The 17,983-nt window shown below is 25.7% G+C and overlaps 4 protein-coding genes across 4 annotated transcripts; 3 read left to right on the top strand and 1 right to left on the bottom strand.

Annotated features, from left to right (window-relative positions):
* Positions 1-1,233: 1,233 nt before the first annotated feature.
* Positions 1,234-1,830, top strand: OCT59_029122 (uncharacterized protein). The gene is made up of 2 exons (XM_066141653.1): positions 1,234-1,517; positions 1,586-1,830. Exons 1-2 carry the CDS (start codon positions 1,264-1,266, stop codon positions 1,743-1,745), a joined length of 414 nt encoding a protein of 137 aa, XP_065994494.1. The 5' UTR covers positions 1,234-1,263; the 3' UTR covers positions 1,746-1,830.
* Positions 1,831-3,292: 1,462 nt separating this feature from the next.
* On the top strand, positions 3,293-4,273 carry OCT59_029123 (uncharacterized protein; the record flags this gene model as incomplete). Its single annotated transcript, XM_066141658.1, has 1 exon — positions 3,293-4,273. The coding sequence occupies one exon, from the start codon at positions 3,293-3,295 to the stop codon at positions 4,271-4,273; it is 981 nt and encodes a 326-aa protein (XP_065994495.1).
* Positions 4,274-9,653: 5,380 nt separating this feature from the next.
* On the bottom strand, positions 9,654-9,854 carry OCT59_029124 (uncharacterized protein; the record flags this gene model as incomplete). Its single annotated transcript, XM_066141662.1, has 1 exon — positions 9,654-9,854. The coding sequence occupies one exon, from the start codon at positions 9,852-9,854 to the stop codon at positions 9,654-9,656; it is 201 nt and encodes a 66-aa protein (XP_065994496.1).
* Positions 9,855-12,725: 2,871 nt separating this feature from the next.
* Positions 12,726-14,259, top strand: OCT59_029125 (uncharacterized protein; the record flags this gene model as incomplete). Its single annotated transcript, XM_066141668.1, has 2 exons — positions 12,726-12,976; positions 13,359-14,259. 2 exons carry the CDS (start codon positions 12,726-12,728, stop codon positions 14,257-14,259), a joined length of 1,152 nt encoding a protein of 383 aa, XP_065994497.1.
* Positions 14,260-17,983: the final 3,724 nt, after the last annotated feature.

Consider the following 17,983-nt stretch of genomic DNA (forward strand, 5'->3'; position numbering starts at 1 on the left):
TTTAGAAATGTTTAATTGCCAAATGCCAATCCGTCCATGAACGGCATAAAAATTGTGGATAATTTAACTTTTGCATGTAATTGCCAATAAAGATTGGAAGGCACTTTTGAAAACTATTAAACAGCATTTTCTCGCCATCCAGCGATCATAGAATGACGATTAGTTGTTTATTAGATTCATCGCATCGAATGGTATATTTTTATATTTCTGTGATCGAGTTATCATCAAAAGTCTCTAAATTAAAATGCTGATATCTTTTCATCTATTGAAGCTAGAGATATGAAAATATCACCATTCAATGCGGTCTTATTGTGATGAATCTAATGAGCTCTTTCATCATTCTACAATTAACAGATATCACGAAAATACGAAAATACCACCATTAGATGCATTGAATCCAATAGTACTTCATTGTCTTTTTATATCGCTGGATGGCGAGAAAATGCGATTTAACGTTTTTGTCATCAAAATGCTTTTGCATGTTGGTGTACACGATTTCTAAAACCATGAAATTTGTTAATATATTTTGAAAATTATACCATATATTCAATAAAATAAGTAATCTAAAAGATGTGCCAATTTTAGCCAGAATGGCAATTAAATAAAACATTAAATCAGGATTGATATAGATCCAATTTTTTACTAGATACAGTAAACGATATAAGTTGTATAAAAAAACTAATGATATCGTAGTTATAATGAAATGTATTACCCAATATTTAAAATAAATAAAAGTGTATTTTACTCAATTAATTCCATGTATTCACAAAATTAATTGGAATTCATATTTTTTATTTACTAATTTTTACGACCATCATTATACTATGTATTAGTGAATTCAATAATATATGATTAAATGCTGATAAATTAATGAATTAATCAAAAAAATTTGTTCCAGGTACTAAATAATTTATTTGCAGCAAGGTCGGACCGTCTAGAAGGTATACATAGATTCTTAATATTAAAGGTAAATCATTGAGAAAATAATGAAGCATAATAATTTTGTTAATGTTGCCAAGTTTTCTTTAATTTCATTTACTTTATTGCTTTTTTATATTTGTATGTCATTATATCATATTCAATTAAGGTGCAAAAGATATCAGGACGACATGTCAACACGTGGTATAAACCTGTAATACGAGTAAAGTTCTACACGTGTTCCCACCTATCCATATTTGGATAACAGTTGTTGATCAACATATAAATAGATTTGCAACTTGCTTCTGAAACAAAGTACTTACATTTTCCTCAAACTTACAAAAAATGTCAAAACAATTTTTTTCAAAATTAAGTCAAAATTATATCGAAATTTTGGCTGATGATGAATATTATGATGCTACAATCGAAGTTGGTAGAGATCCACATGTAAAAATATTCCGTGCTCACATGATTATCCTGTGTTACAGGTCTCCGTTTTTACGACGAACTTTGACTTCAAGTAGAAATAATAATAATGAAATCGTAGCTCACATTAAATTTCCAAATATCACACCAGAAATCTTTCAGATAATTTTAAAGTAAGTTATGTCACAACTTTACCAGTATCTTTATATTTTATATTCATCATAAATTTTTTGTAATGTAGCTATATTTATGGTGGAATAATCTTATTAAATGAACAAGAACCTTCAGAAATTTTAAAAATTCTGCTCGCTGCTGATGAGCTTCTTCTTCAAGAATTGGTCGATTATTTACAAGATCATATGGGCCGATCCTTGGAATCTAATTTTTTTACACAAAAATAATTTTATTAAAGCAAATATAAATTATCATTTATATAAGAATAATAAATTTATACTAGATAATGCAAAAAAAACTAATTAATTATATAATTTTTAATTTTTTTTTAATATAAGATATCATTAAAATTTAAAAGATCAAATATAACTCTCATGACAAAATCATTGATAATTCCTCGTAGAAATAAGCTATACAAATAAATTTACATTCATTTGAAAGAGAAAATCGAGATCTATCTAATGAATCTAAAATCAAGTGAATTGAATCACTAGTTGTTCAGTAATCACGTTCAGTATATTTATTGAATTTTATCTAAATTTGATCATTAATTACTTCACATGTAGTGATTCAATTTGAATGATCTTTGCTCCCTAAGGTGATGCCAACTTTTATCTTTAAAATAAATTTAAAATAATTCGTTTAATATATGTAGATGTTTAGGAATCATCAATTATATTATTAATATAAAATTTTATAAGTTTGATAAAATCTGATATAAAAAAATTTATTAAATACCTGTAGATGCAAGCTACACGAATGAAATTATATTCATTTGAAAGAGAAAATTGAGGTCTATCTAATAAGCCTAAAATCGAATGAATTGAATCACTGGATTGTGAATAATTACGTCTAATATATTTATTTTTAATTTTTAAATTTGATTTGACTTTGATCGTTAATTACGCCTCATCCAGTGATCCAATTTTCCTGATCTTTGATTCTTACGATAGAGCAAATTCTCAGCTTTCAAATGAATGTAAAATGATGACGTTAGCATATCTCCAGGAATAATAATGCACGATTTTGTCACCTGCATAAAGTCCGATCTGAAAATTTTATTTCTTACCAAAAAATGCTTTCATAAGAGAATCCCAAATTCTTTTACTTTATTTAAAAGATTTTATTTGCCATTTAAGGATTTTAGTAGAATAAATCTAATAAAATAATTTTAAAAGATAAAAAACAAATATATAATTAGTTATTTTGAAAAAAAAGAATATCTTATTATTCATTTTACAACTATTTTACATCATAATTATTTTTTATTTGCATGTATTTTATACAAAGAAAAAACAATAAATTAAAGCTAAAAATTATGAAAAAATATGTCTTATCTATGTATATAAAATATTAAGTTTTTTCTTTTACTTACCACTTAAAAATAACTGCTATATTTGCTTATAAACTTTTTTGTCATATTTAATAAAAGTGAATAGAAAAATGATGGAAAAGTGATGGGCAGTGATGGGGAAAAAGAAGTGGTTATTACCGTTATTTTTGAATATTGATTAAAAAAATTTTTTTTATTTTTTATTAAATCTGAGTTACGTAAATATGTAACACATATTTAATTTTGATTTGTGTAATGTTAATCTTACTAAAATATTAAATTTTTATAAAAATCTTAATTTAGACTAATTCCAAAAATCGGCACATATGTTATTTAATTAAAAATAAATATGAATGGATTGAACAACAATTTGAACTTACTTACCAAAAAAGTTTTCAATCGAATTCTTTATTAGAACTTCAACAATTTTGTACAAGTATCATGGCTAAATCTCCAGAAAAAGTATTTAATTCATTTGATTTTAATTCACTACATGAAAAGTCTTTAGTTTCACTCATTAAAAGAGATGATTTGCAAATGAAAGAGGTTGAACTTTGGGAACGTGTATTAAAATGGGGACTTGAGAAAAATTCTACACTTCTTTCAGACCCTATGACTTGGTTAGATGATGATTTCAAAAATATGGAAAATACTTTGCAACATTGTTTACCTTTAATCAGATTTTTTAGTCTTTCATCTGAAGATTTCTTTCGAAAAGTTCATCCATACAAAAAACTCTTAAAACCTCAACTTTATGAAGAGTTGTTGAACTCTTATTTAGATCCTAATAATGAGCCAAATGATGATATATTACTTCCTAGATATAGAATTATTGATGGAATTATTGATTCAAGAATTATTAATTTGAATATTGTTTCTTTAATTTCAAGATGGATTGATAAAATAGATGTTAAAAGTAAATTTTCTTATACAAGAGATTTACATTTACCATATGAATTTCAATTATTATTAAGAGGAACTAGAGATGGATTTACTCCTAAAAAATTCCATAAATTATGTAATAATAAACCTCATACTGTTACATTCATTAAAATAAAAGGAACAGAAGAAATTATTGGAGGATATAATCCTTTGATATGGGAATCGCATAATGATGGTAAATGGGGCAAAACAAAGGATAGTTTTATTTTTTCTTTTAAAAGTAAAAATAATGTCAAAGATTCAATTTTAAGTCATGTAAAAAATATGGATCATGCATTGTTTTATTGTGATGATTTTGGACCTACATTTGGTAATATTGATATTAATATGCACGTAAATGAGGATGATGATTATGATGATTCAAAAGAATATGATAATTGTGAATGTACACAAAATATTTATGAAAAAAAGATAAGAGATACAGAAGGAAACTTCCTAATAGAAGAATATGAAGTATTTCAAATAATGAAGAAGGATTAGTATTGTTTATGGTTTGAATATACAATATTCTTGAATTCTTGATTTATTCTTTTCTTTCATTTTTACTTATTTAAATTACTTGTTTGTATATAATATTTTGAGGCTTATGAGAATGCGCAGAACTGCAGATAATGTTAGCAAGTGACCGTGTGGACAGTATTACCTATCATGATATATTAATATGCGAAATTTTAAAAGCTTTATGTATTTTAACATCTTAAATAACTAAAAGTCTTATCTGAATAGAATATATGAGAGTATTTTTACACATGAGTTCAAAATTACTTATTTTTGTAACATGTTATTTAATTTTCCAATAAAAATATATTTTGTAACTTATTATAATTAAAATTATGGAAAATTATATTAATAAAAACTTTAAACCAAGGCATTAAAAATAAAATTAGTATTATCATACCGCACTACACAAGATACCCCGGGTATAACTGATACAATAATACCAGAAGGATTTATTATATTTTTTTCTTTTGATTTATAATAACTATTGAAATATGCAGATTTTTAAAATTTTCAAAATATTATATATTTGACATATTTATGGTGGATACTTTACAATACTTTACATGGGGTATTGACAAAGGATGCAGTGCGGTATAGTAATTTGGAGTTAAGAAGGTTAAGTGCGCTATTGCATTGCCATCATAGAAAAATATTACACGAAATGTTTTGATTTGCATACAACTTGAGAATTTTTTTAGTCACGGTTAGGTAATTAATAATCTACATATTTTAACATGTTTTTTCATAATGGTTAACTTGCGCATTTTTAATATAAATTAACTTAAAATGATTTTATTGAGCGCTGAAAAGGAATAATCGAAAGGATACAGTACGATAGTAATATTCTTTTATTACGATGCATTTTAAATAATAGTAAATTCGTATCTGACTATCTGGTATAATATAAATATTGTATATTTACAATATTAAATATCATAACCAATGAAAAAGAAGTCAGGGTACTAGTTTTTCTAACTATTTAATATAAGGTGTTGAATTTGCGTATAGACTATAGAAATAGAAAAAGAGAATAAATCACTCAAGTAGTCAATATATGACAAAATGATACTATTAGCATCTTCAGTACTGATGTTAAAAAAAAAATCAAAAAAAAGATTAATACCATAAATGGTAAACAATAGTATTTGCGTAAAAAAAAAAAGTTAAAAAAAAGTTAAATATTATTATGTCATATAGCAAACAATATGATAATATATCACAGTAGATTATAGAGTTTATTTCAATCTAACTTATAACATTTCCTTGTAAATAAAGTAAATAAAGTTTTATTTATAATCATCAAAAAAGAAATATGAAATTGACCATTTTATAAGATGAATAAATAACATCCAATGTGTTTTAGGATTAATAAAAGATTTTCTTCTTTTACTTTAATAATTTAAATGTATCTTAATCCACCTTTAGATAGGGACGAATTTAGTAGTGCTTTTGTATATCTCGTGTAATATACTATTAATGAGGGTCTTGTATTTGTATATTAAAAAATATTATTACTCATTTATTGTTTTATCCACTACCTCTATTAATCAGGATTTTTACTTTGACTACGACCTTTACACTGAACTTTACTGGAATTTTTATTTCGACTTTGGCCTCTACCTCTGCCTCGAGCTTGATTTCGAGTAGCCATGTAAAAATTTATTATATATTATGATATATAAATTAATAAATTAAAGAGATTATATTGAAGAATATTAATATATATACGAGCAGTAAAACTTTTATGATACCTCATTAAGATTTAAAAGGGTAATGAAATTTTAACCGGCATTATCCATAAAAGGCACATGATAATTTTCTCCTATTCTACGCAAACTCAGTTTGCGAAAGTCCACCATGAAAAGAGATAATAATACTAAGTATTTTGTTTGTTACTCGTTCGTATCGTCATCGTCGAGGTTATGTTTGTGATAAAGGAAAACCATTTTGGCTTTGCTGGGTGTTTTATCTAGAAACCAAGTCGAAAACCGAAAAATTTAATGTAACTAAACGTTTTGTTTATCAACTTTTCACGAAACTGGTATCAAAATGTACCCAAAAGAAAGAATAAACAGTTGGTTGTGTTTGTCTGGTGCCAAAAGAAACTTTTCATAACCACCGAACTCCCTAAGCCATTTTTTCTCCTCGTAAAAATTTTGTCGAGGGATCGACAGAGGAGAGTTCCCCCCTGCCGGGTCATTTTTAATTTTTCTTTGGGAACAATTCCGAAAACAAGTTACAAAAGCGTTTAATTTTTAAATTAATTTTCCAAAAATAAAATTTGACAAAAGTAAATGTATTATGCAGAATTATTAAATTAATTAAATTTTACCAATTCTTACTTTATGATAAATGAAACCTTCGGATTTGAAAATCCCTGTTTTTCTTTCTTTTTTAAGACTTTTTATAATAATATTTATTACTAGTTAATCCGTCGCGTTGCGCCGTGGATGAATGATACTTGCCCATCAAGTAAGAGAATAATAATAACACACTTATATTTTATTTGCCATGCAGTGTGAATAGTTCTAGTTTTTACTATTATTATGATGGCATTAGTAGGAAATAAATGTAATAAATTACAGTTTATATGATTATACAAATAATAATGAATTGTGTGCAAGTGTTATACAGTATATGAAATATTATTATTAAATGCAAATTTAATTTAACACACAAAACAATTTTGCAGTACTGTGCATTGTTACAAAAAAAATCATTTTATCTTAAAAAATTCAATTGTAGTGTTAAAAAAATTACATCCTCTAGAAAAAAAAAAATATCTCACTAATTAATATGAAAAATTCCCCAGAAAAATTAATTATAACGATCTATTGTTGCAAAAAATAAATAAATAAGTAATTATGTTAGTCTATTATTAAGCTTGATACAAAAAAAATATTATTATTATTATTATTAAGAATCGGGAAAAAAGGCAATTGCAACATTGATTTGATCACTGATCCAAACCTAAATGGTAAAAGAATGTATTCGGAGAAAAAAATTCGGTTTGAAAGAAAAAAAACCAAACCGAAAAAGGAAAAGGGGAAAAAAATTTTCGGATTGGAAAAAAAGCCAACCAGAAAAAAAAATAAAAAAAAATCGAAAAAATAAAAACGAAAAATAGAATTTGTGGGGAGGAACAAAGAGAAAAATCGGGTTAAAAAAGAAACCGAAAAGGAAAAGGAAGAAAAAATAAAAAAAAAATTGAAAGAAAAAGAAAAAAAAATTTGGGAAAAAAAAAGGATAAAGAAAGAAATCGGTTTTTTTAAAAAAAAAATAAGTACCGAAAAAAATTCTGAAAAAAAAGGAAAAAGACCGAAAAAAAAATTCAAAAAAAAATTAATAACATGGTCTAAAAAAAAAGACCGAAATAAAATAATTTAAGTCTTAATAGATTATTTAATAAAAAAAAATAATAATAATTTTTCGGTTTTTGAAAAAAAACCAAATCTAAACAGAAAAAGAATGAAAAAACAAAAAAGAAAAGAAAGAAGAAAAAAACGAAAAATTTTTAAAAAAAGGAAAGGAAAAAGATGATTCGAAAGAGAAAAGAGAAAGTTTGAAAAGAAAGAACCATTTGTAAAAGATCGGTACAAGAAAAAAAAAATGAAAATTAAAAAAAGGGGGAACTGAAATCGGTGATTCTCTGACAACTGGAAATTTTGATGCATATTACACACATTATAGTTTAATTGATTCAAATATTCAAATAATTTCGTAATTAATTATTAGATATACACAACTATTAAGTCAAATATTTTAATCAAGTAACCGTAGTACATTTTCTAAGGAATAATAATCAAAAACTATTTTAAAACATAGCCTATTATTTAGGAACTTAAGGTAGTTAAATCAAGTTAACTAAAATTCATTTTTTTTTTTCAAGATGAAAAGGATTATGATTAATCACATGATATTCTATTAAATTATATAAGCGTTAATAAGCAAACATGTTATTTTTTTTTCTTCACTTTTTGATTTCAGCAATTACCTAATTGATTTTATTTCGTAATAATAAATAGGTCCCAGAAATATAAATATAGGGGTCAGGTGATGAAAAAAATTTTTTACTAGGAGCTGTACGCATTTTTTCAGGGCCGGAATTATGATAATGCCAGTCGGTTACTATAATAGGAAATAAAATTCTGACTGGCATTATCTAAAATTATTTAAAAAAGGAAAGATTTTCATGATCTTTTTAGTTCAAAATACGCAAACTCAAACCTGACCCTTATATATATATTTCTGGGTCCTATATAAATCCTAATCTTTCACAATAAATTTTATAAATAATTTACATTTATTTTATCAATGATTATTAAATATCAACTACCTCCATTCAAATTATTCCACCACACATTATTTTCATTCATATGAATGATTGGATATTATGTAAATATGAATGGTTTATTTATATTAAAGACAAAGCAAGATCAATTCATAGAACACAATTTTTTATACTTTATTTCTTAAACTTTTATTTCTTCTAAATAAATTTTTATTTCAAATGAGATTAGCAGGATCATTTTCCTATATAAACACTACTATATATTGTATCAGTATTAATGCAACATTGGATATTAGGATTGAACGTGTCTCCTGAAATCACTGTCATATACCATATACTTTACAAATGGCAGTGTAAGTGCTTATTTACTTAAATACTGTAGCTGCTAAATATATACATGACAACTAATTGTTGTAAAATAATTTTTATTGATCAGTTACCACACGCAACCAGTACTAGAGTAAACCCCAATGGATTTTCAGTGGCGGATTTGGCTGGCAACCCATACCACCCTTCCCTGGAGTTAATGGAGTTTCCCATTTTTTATCAATGATCATTTATGTTACAATATGAACTTAAATCTTCAATTAATTGCAACATTGAGAGTACAAGTTTAAAAATCAGTTGAGATTGCTGACCACTTAACCCATTTAACAATATAAATATTAATGATGTTCTAATTAGTTGCTATAAAGTTGATTTATTTGAATTTTTTTTAAAATTTTATGAATTGTAATAAATGGTAATAAATGTTTAATTGAAATTAGTGTTCCAAGAGATTGAAAATATTGATCTGTATACCTTCTGAAAAAATATTTTATTTTATTTTGTTTTAAAAATTTTTACAATGACGGGAGTTATACAAATATGAGAGCTGCGCTCTTACAAAAGAAGCAACTACAACCCAACTCTTGTGAGGACCGTACCGCCTATTATTTATAAAATAATACTAGGCATTACCTGCATTGTGAAAAAGAAAAAGAAAGAGGAACTAACTAAAAAAAGAAGAATGAAAAGTAAAAAAACAAAAAACAAATTGTTTTCATCTATAAATCTATATATAAGTTATTATAAAGAAACGAGATCTATCTGCCTTAGTGAAGATAATTCGACGTGATGAGAACCATCCACAATGGTATAGGCACGCTGCACGCAAGCATGCGAGTAATAAGTCACAGGCATGATCGGGGATGAAAATACTGGCTGGGGCATAATGGGTTGTGTTAATGTTGTTGGGTCTAATATTAGAGAAGAGTTGAGTCGTGTCATTGTGTTTAGAGTGTTTTCTATGTTTGTATTGACATTTTTTCTGTTTGGTGATATTGTGAGATTTTTTCCAAGTTTATAGAGTATCGTTGTGTTTGGGCAATATGTGTTGGTAAAGCATCTGCTAAATAGAGATAAAGAATTCAAAAATAACTTAACGCATGAACAAATGTTTATTTATATAAGAGTGAGTCAGTTTTGTAAGGTGTTGAAGTACCAATTGGCGAAGAATCAAATAAATGACATGTGTATTGTTGTCTACTGGAGTAAATAGACCAAAGTTATTGACACTGGTCAAAATGAATCTGATTAACAGGTTGATTAATATAGTTTTGTGTTGTTGAAGTGTTAAATTAATAAAGGGTCTGAGATTAAGACAAAAACCCAAATGTTCATTGGTATCAGGATGATCTTTGCAGCGTATGGGGCAAGGTATGCTGGTAGAAAGATACAGTTGTGGGTAATGTTTGACCACACGGCAATATGTGATTGAGGCTTTTGATCTTAAGCGAGTCATAAGCCGACTTGTGAGCACTGCAGATTTCGTCTGTGTTGTTAGTCTTTAGTGAGTGGCCAGTGAATAGATGACAGGTAACAGTATTTGTAAAGATTTATTATCAAGAAAACTATCTAAAGTGAGGTTTTCTGTTATTATTTGGGAAAATTTTCTAATTTTTGTGATTAATTTTGATCGGTACTGGTAATGAACGCGCCTGATTAGTTAAATCATCAGCGAGGTCGTTGAACTGGTTGTTGGAATGAGCCTTGATTTTGATGAGTAACGAACCTATACTGAAACCAGGAAATGTTTAGCAATTCCCTAATTATTAAATAAAATAAAAATTTTCATTTCTCTTTTTTGTGAACCATTTTATTTTAACATTTCGAATATCATTCGCTATTATTATTTAATTTTATTATTCCAGTTTTCGCCATTTAGTGATTTCGAAATTTTGATTCTTCTAATTATTTTTTTGTTATATCTTTTTTAACTTTTTCTATATTTCCAATTTCCCTTAAGAATGTTATTTTCAATCTATTCTTATAAGATATTTTTTTAATAAAAAGATGTTCGTGATAGAAAACTGTGTATCATATTTTTCGTTAACTATTTCTTTTTTTAATTGTATTTTTTCAAAAAAATTTTGGTCAAATGATCAAATATATGTAGAAAGATTTTGAGCGAATTAAAAAATTCTCAAGTAATTGCTTAAATATAAAAAGAACGATAAAAATAATTTAATTAATGTTTGAACTAAATTTTTAGCATAGTACATAAAAAACTAATTAAAAAAAGTTTTTTAGTTTGAAAAAAAAGTTGAAAATAGCAAAAATTAATTAAAAAATTCCAAGAGAAATAAAAAAATTCCGGAATAAATTTCAGCCTATAAGAACATAGCTTTGGGGCCGATCACATCGTCCTGAGAGGAAGTAGAGATACAGAAGGTAAGTTTTCATAAATAAAAATTACAGATTAAAATAGAATATTGTAATATTATTAATATTATTTGTGCTTTCAAATTCGGTATAATAAGAATAACGAGTTTGATAATGATTTTATGTAAACTTTATAAGCCCTAATACTGTAATTATCAGAGGGTAATACATTTTTTTGTTTTACGTAAACATTTGGGTGTTAGAGGCAAATTAATCCATCTTGAAACTCCATATCTAAGAAGTAAAATATTAATGTTTGGTTTACTATTCACATATAACTTGAAGGAAAAGTAAGAGAAACATTTACTTACTACCATAATATAAAACTTTAATAATTCCTCAGAATGTTGATAAGGTCGAACTTTTTGAAACAATCTTCAGATGAAAGACTGAAAAATCTTACTATAGGTAGACCAATTTCAATAATCAAATGTGGGTCCATATTCATTGAGGTTATGCCGAAATAAATTAGTGGATCAAAATAAAGTAATTAGATATATGGCTTGCTTTTTTTTTCTTTGCCCTTTCACGTTATTGTATCATTTCCACGTGACAAATTCCAGATTTCATAACAACTACCGTTCAATAATTGGGTGCAGGCAATTATTTATATGAGGTAATCTAGAATCTAAATATCATTAAGTTATATAGACACATTTTTATAAAATGTATTTGTAAATTATTATTAAAATCGGGTAAAAATTATACTAAAAAAAGCTAATGATATTAAAATAAAATTAGAATATCACAATGCCTCCGATATGTCAGGTAATTTTTACATTAGTCGAGACTCAGCTCTTATTCTCATATCCTCAAAAAATTTTGTGTGCTTTGTATATATATATTTTAGGAAATTGAACCGGTTTTACCAGATTATTATCCTTCCATTAACGCCGGATATCGAGAAATTCCTTACGTTACTCAGTCTTTTTCATCTCAAATTTTGATAATAAAATTCAATAATGATATTTATTAATTATAACTGAACATTAAAATTGTTTAAGTTTATACATACTCCTCTTTTAACATTTATTTATAATAAAAAGGAATTTTACAAATGACGATGACGATAAAATATTTATATCTCTTAGTTACATTATTTTCTTCTAAAAAATCATAAAAGAAAGCTGTATTTAGATTCCGGTTAATATAATATTATTATTCAAACTGTTTCATTATAAAAAACAAATACTTAATATAATTTGAAAGAATTCAAAATATAATTAAAAAATAATTTATATGAAACAAAATCTTGAAATAAATTTAATTATTCCGTTTATTTGATTTTTTAAGCGAAACTAGTATTACATATACTTAATTTATCCATATTTGTGATACAGTGATACTAACTTTTGATTTTTATTTAAATAGGATTTGCAACTTACATCCAATAAATATTATTTTATTCCTCTTTCTCTTTTTGAATACAATACAAAAATGTCAAACCAATTTTTTTCTAGATTAAGTCAAAATTATATTGAAATTTTGGATGATGATGAATATTATGATATTACAATTGAAGTTGGTGAAGACCCAAATGTAAAAATATTCCGTGCACACATGATCATCCTGTGTTACCGTTCTCCATTTTTACGACGAACGATTTCAAGTAGAAATAATAATAATGATATCATAGCTCACATTAAGCTGCCAAATGTCTCTCCAGAAATTTTTCAGATTATTTTAAAGTAAGTTATATCGTAAACCTTGTCAGTATATTAATATTTTATATTTATCGTATAATTTTTTATATAAATACAGATATATTTATAGAGGTACCATTTTATTAAATGAACAAGAACCTTCTGAAATTTTAAAAGTTTTGATTGCTGCTGATGAACTTCTTCTTCAAGAACTAGTTGATTATTTACAAGGATATTTAATTAAAAAAAAATCTGGGTGGATGGAACAATATTTTGAATTAATTTATCAAACAGGTTTTCAATCTAATTCTTTATTAGCACTTCAACAATATTGTACAAATTTTATGGCTAAATTTCCTGAAAAAATATTTAAATCACTTGATTTTACTTCACTTTCTGAGAAATCATTGCTTTCACTTATTAAAAGAGATGATTTACAAATGAAAGAAATTGAAATTTGGGAACATGTATTAAAATGGGGTCTTGAAAAAAATCCTACACTTTTTCCGGATCCTACAACTTGGTCAGATAATGATTTCGAAATAATGGAAAATACTTTGCAACATTATTTACCTTTAATTAGGTTCTTCAGTTTATCTTCTGACGAATTTATACAAAAAGTTCACCCATATAAGAAACTTTTAAACCATCAACTATATGAAGAATTGTTGAATTCATACTTAAATTCTAGTAGTGAACCAAATGATAATATTTTACTTCCTAGATATAGAAATATTGATGTAATCATTGATTCAAGGATTGTTAATTTAAATATTGTTTCTCTAATTTCAAGATGGATTGATAAAAAGGATACTGAAAGCAAATATGCTTATGCAAGAGAATTATATTTACCTTACATATTTAAATTATTATTAAGAGGAAGCCAAGATGGATTTACTCCTAAAAAGTTTCATGAATTGTGTGATGACAAACTTTGTACTGTGACATTCATTAAAATAAAAGGAACAGAAGAAATTATTGGAGGATATAATCCATCAATATGGAAATCATCTGATGAATATGGTAAAACCAAAGATAGTTTTATATTTTCTTTTAAAAATAAGGATAATTTCAAAGATCCAATTTTAAGTTATATAAAAGATACTAATCGTGCGTTATATTATCACAAAAGATTTGGTCCCACATTTGATAGTGATCTTCTGTTATGTGTGGGAGAAAAAGATGGTTTAAAAGAATATAATGTTTTTGGTTGTAAACAACGAAGTTATGAAAAAAATATAAGAGATGAAGAAGGAATATTTACAATAGAAGATTATGAAATATTTCAAATGATAAAGAAGGAGGATGTTGTCTCTCTTATTGGATGAATATGTTCTTAATTTATTCTTTTTCTTTCGTTCTACTTTTTGATTTGTATGCAAGACTTGGGGGCTGATAAGAATGTATAGTGTTAATTTAAAATTTGGAAGTAATCGTTAACAGTACTTCCTTTCTATTATATATGGATATGTGGCTTTATGTATTTTTAACATCCTATATAACTAAAACTAAAAACCTTATATGAATAGAATATAATGATAGTATTTTTACATTTAATATTATCAAAATTGCTTATTTTTATATATATGATTTATTTTTCGAATAAAAATTTACTTTTGTAACTTATGATTAAAATTATGTGAAAATTACTATAAATTCTTACTACTGTAGTCATCAATAAAAGCGAGTCACCACTGTAGATGCCAAAAATTAAATCTAGATAAAAAAAAAATTATTAAGTTAATAGTCCAGAGCGTAGTGAAAGGCTATGTTTTAGATGAGGTGATACAAAATGTCCATTATCCCATTTTGTCATTTGAGTCAATATATAATTGGTTTTGATCTGTGTTGGTCTATCTCTTATGTATTATATTTTTAGTTTCAACCATCAATAAGTATTTTTTATTTTTATTCTTAAAATTTTTGATGTGACCAAAATTAAGTATTAAATATGGCTTGCTTTTTTTTCTCTGTTTGTCCTTTCACATTATTGTATCATTTTCAACAGCTCCAGATTTCATAATGACTACTCTTCCCTAGTTACCGTATAGCGCTACATATAGCATCCCGGTACTATTCAAGAAAGTCCACTTAGATTGAATAGTACTTGGGGTACTATAAGAGGAGGGGTACTATAAAAAGAGGTACATTGGGTACTAATCATGTGACAATATAATTAAGTAATCAAAAGAACTTTAACGATTTTTCAATTTATTTTCAATAAGAACTTCAAAATGCAAAATGTAAAAAATTCAAATTAAATATAATGATGATTACATTAACGTGCAGGATTAATAATGAGTGGCTTTGATTGCGTAATAATACTAGTTGATGATTCATTAATAGTTTTTTTTTTTATGCAGTATTTTTGTGAGTCATTTTTCGTAATTTGATTTCTGGATTTTGTCTTTCGGGACATTTGTCGTCAGGATAATGTCATGTAGGGAAAAGGTTACGTCAGGAAAATGGATGTCAGGAAATCGTTTTGTAATCTTTACAAGTAATACAAAATGGATTTGTATTTATCGAACATTTTGAGGTTGTAAATAATAAAGACGCAATATAATCACAAAAAAAATGTGATGGATGTCATAGGAATTCGGAATTACGAAATATTTTTTTTACAAAATATTTTATAAAAAATCGTTGCATAGTTTTATTACAGGTCTGAAACTACTTAGTACTTATTTTATTGATATAACAAATAAACAGTTTAGTCTGGATTTAATAAGTAAAGGTAGAAGTAATTCAATGATTATCCCAGATATAACTAGTAGAAATAATTTTAAATGGCTTTAGAAAAAGATATGGATATTAGAATTAACCCAACAACTCAATTTATGAAATTGCTAGAAAATATGAATTGGAAGAGATAAATCTTAAGTTTTATTATAATTTTATTAAAAAAGAAAATAATTTTTTTAACAATAGAGTTATATTAAGATTACAAGAAATCAATGAAAAATTAAGAAAATGTAAAAAAACATATATATATTGCAATGGATCAGTCAAAAATAATATAATATATGTGGCATTTTCGGGTTGCATATATATGATGAAGAGTATAACAGGGGATAATAATGCCATAATTTTAAAATGAAATTATGTCATTCAGTTCATAAACTATTTCATACAAGAGCATCACCATATGATCCCGAGTAGAGTTTAGAAAATAAATCGATTAAGGCGGTTAATTTCTAAAAAATCAGTTAATCGATTAAAATTATCAAACTATAATTCTGGTCAAATTATCTAATGCGGCCCAGAGCTGTGAATTTTTGGTCACGTACTTGGACGAAATTGTATTAATTTTTAATGATAATGATAATAAATAAGACTTTCCTATAACTAAATGTATGATCAAAAACAATTTGGTGCAATCTGCGTTCAAAAAAAAATTTTTTAATATTTCTAATATTAATCGATTATTAATCGGTTAAGGTTTTTTTGGTCGGTTCCAACCTCTAATCCCGAGGGGAATAATAGTGCTCCAAACTGGTAAGGTAACCCGGGTTATTTGATCATGTTTCTCTTGGAAATTTGCACAAGAATCTTTCGTTTGGACACAAACAGAGTTATAATGGCAAATATTGTCCCTACGCATTTCTAAATGTCGAGATTTTCAATGCACATTCGGCATTCCACATGCCCTTATTTTCAAATACTGGTGATTATAATAAAGAAGTTCAGAATTTCGTTCAAACGTTAGAAAGGGTTAAAAAACTCATACCAGCCGAGGATAAGTTTCGTCTAGATAGATTCCAAAGTTACGGATAGTTTAGCAAAATCATATGCCCGAGCTTTTTGATGTGGGAGGATAAATGTGATTTGAAAATTTTAAAATTACTTCTATGGGGTTGGTTATTTAACCAGGGCAAGTTAGCAAAACTCTTAAAAAGGTATCCAATTAAAATTTAATTTCGAATGTTTATGTAAGAAAATCTATCTAATTAAAAAAAAAATTGTCATATTTAGATTACCCATATAAATAATTTGAATTGTGTAACATTGAAAAGTGTGATATTCTTGCGTCCGATCTATTTCGTATTTATAATTAAGAAAATCTTTAAACTGATACATTTCCGGTTAATTAAAATTTTAACTGGATTTTTTTTTACTCGAACTCTAACTACTTGCTTTAAGATTTGAGAGTAGATTTCTAATAAATTAATACTAACAAAAAAAAGTATATTAATAGCGGTTATTACCACTCTCTTAGTTACCACAACTAATCATTTCTATTAGATAGACAATAATAATTTTTTTTTATTTTCAGATTTTACCGTAAAAACTGAAACTACCTTTTTTAATCTTTTTTATTAATTTTTTTTATCCCTTTAACCAAAATTTTTTCTTATTCTTTTTTTATTATATTTTTATTGGATCGGAATTTATCAAAGTTTTTGGTTAACCCAAAAGAATATTATTATTCTTTTTTAGTTTAAATCGGATCAAAACTATAATCAAATTAGAACTATGTCCTACAAATTTTTTGATGTTTGATGATGAGATTTTTTTAGTCAATGATATTGTTTCTGACTAATAAATTCGTGTAAAAAATTTTTTTTTTTAGTATCAACAAATTTTTTTTTAGTTAGTTTGTTTTTTGTAATGAAAACTTTTTTTGTTTATAGAGATTGTTTTTTTTCGATGTAGTGAGAACTTTTTTTTGTTTATTGAGATTAATTTTTTCAATATAATTTCCTGACTAATAAACTAGTGTACTTTAGGTACAGTGAGTTTTTAATATATAAATAAATATACATATATGTATGGGTATGATTAGAATATTAAAAGGATTAATTATTATTATTTTTTGTAAAATATCAATTTATAAATAAAATTGATAATACATGATTTAAATTGTTAAAAGTCTCATGCATATGGTTTAATTGTTTTAAATATAGATATTACATTTAAAATCAAAAAAAAATCAAAATTATTTATAAAAAATTGTATATTAAATTAAAAGTAAATTTTAAGAATCATGCATGCACGTACATCATAAATTTAATTATATTCATATGTAATGAAATTTAATACAAATCTAAC

This window comes from Rhizophagus irregularis, chromosome 9, assembly GCF_026210795.1.
Source record: "Rhizophagus irregularis chromosome 9, complete sequence".
Taxonomy (NCBI): domain Eukaryota; kingdom Fungi; phylum Glomeromycota; class Glomeromycetes; order Glomerales; family Glomeraceae; genus Rhizophagus; species Rhizophagus irregularis.

Coding starts and splice junctions, on each gene's coding strand:
- OCT59_029122 (XM_066141653.1), top strand. CDS start 1,264: ATGTCAAAACAATTTTTTTCAAAATTAAGTCAAAATTATATCGAAATT. Junction 1,518..1,585: donor ATCTTTCAGATAATTTTAAA/GTAAGTTATGTC, acceptor TTTGTAATGTAG/CTATATTTATGGTGGAATAA.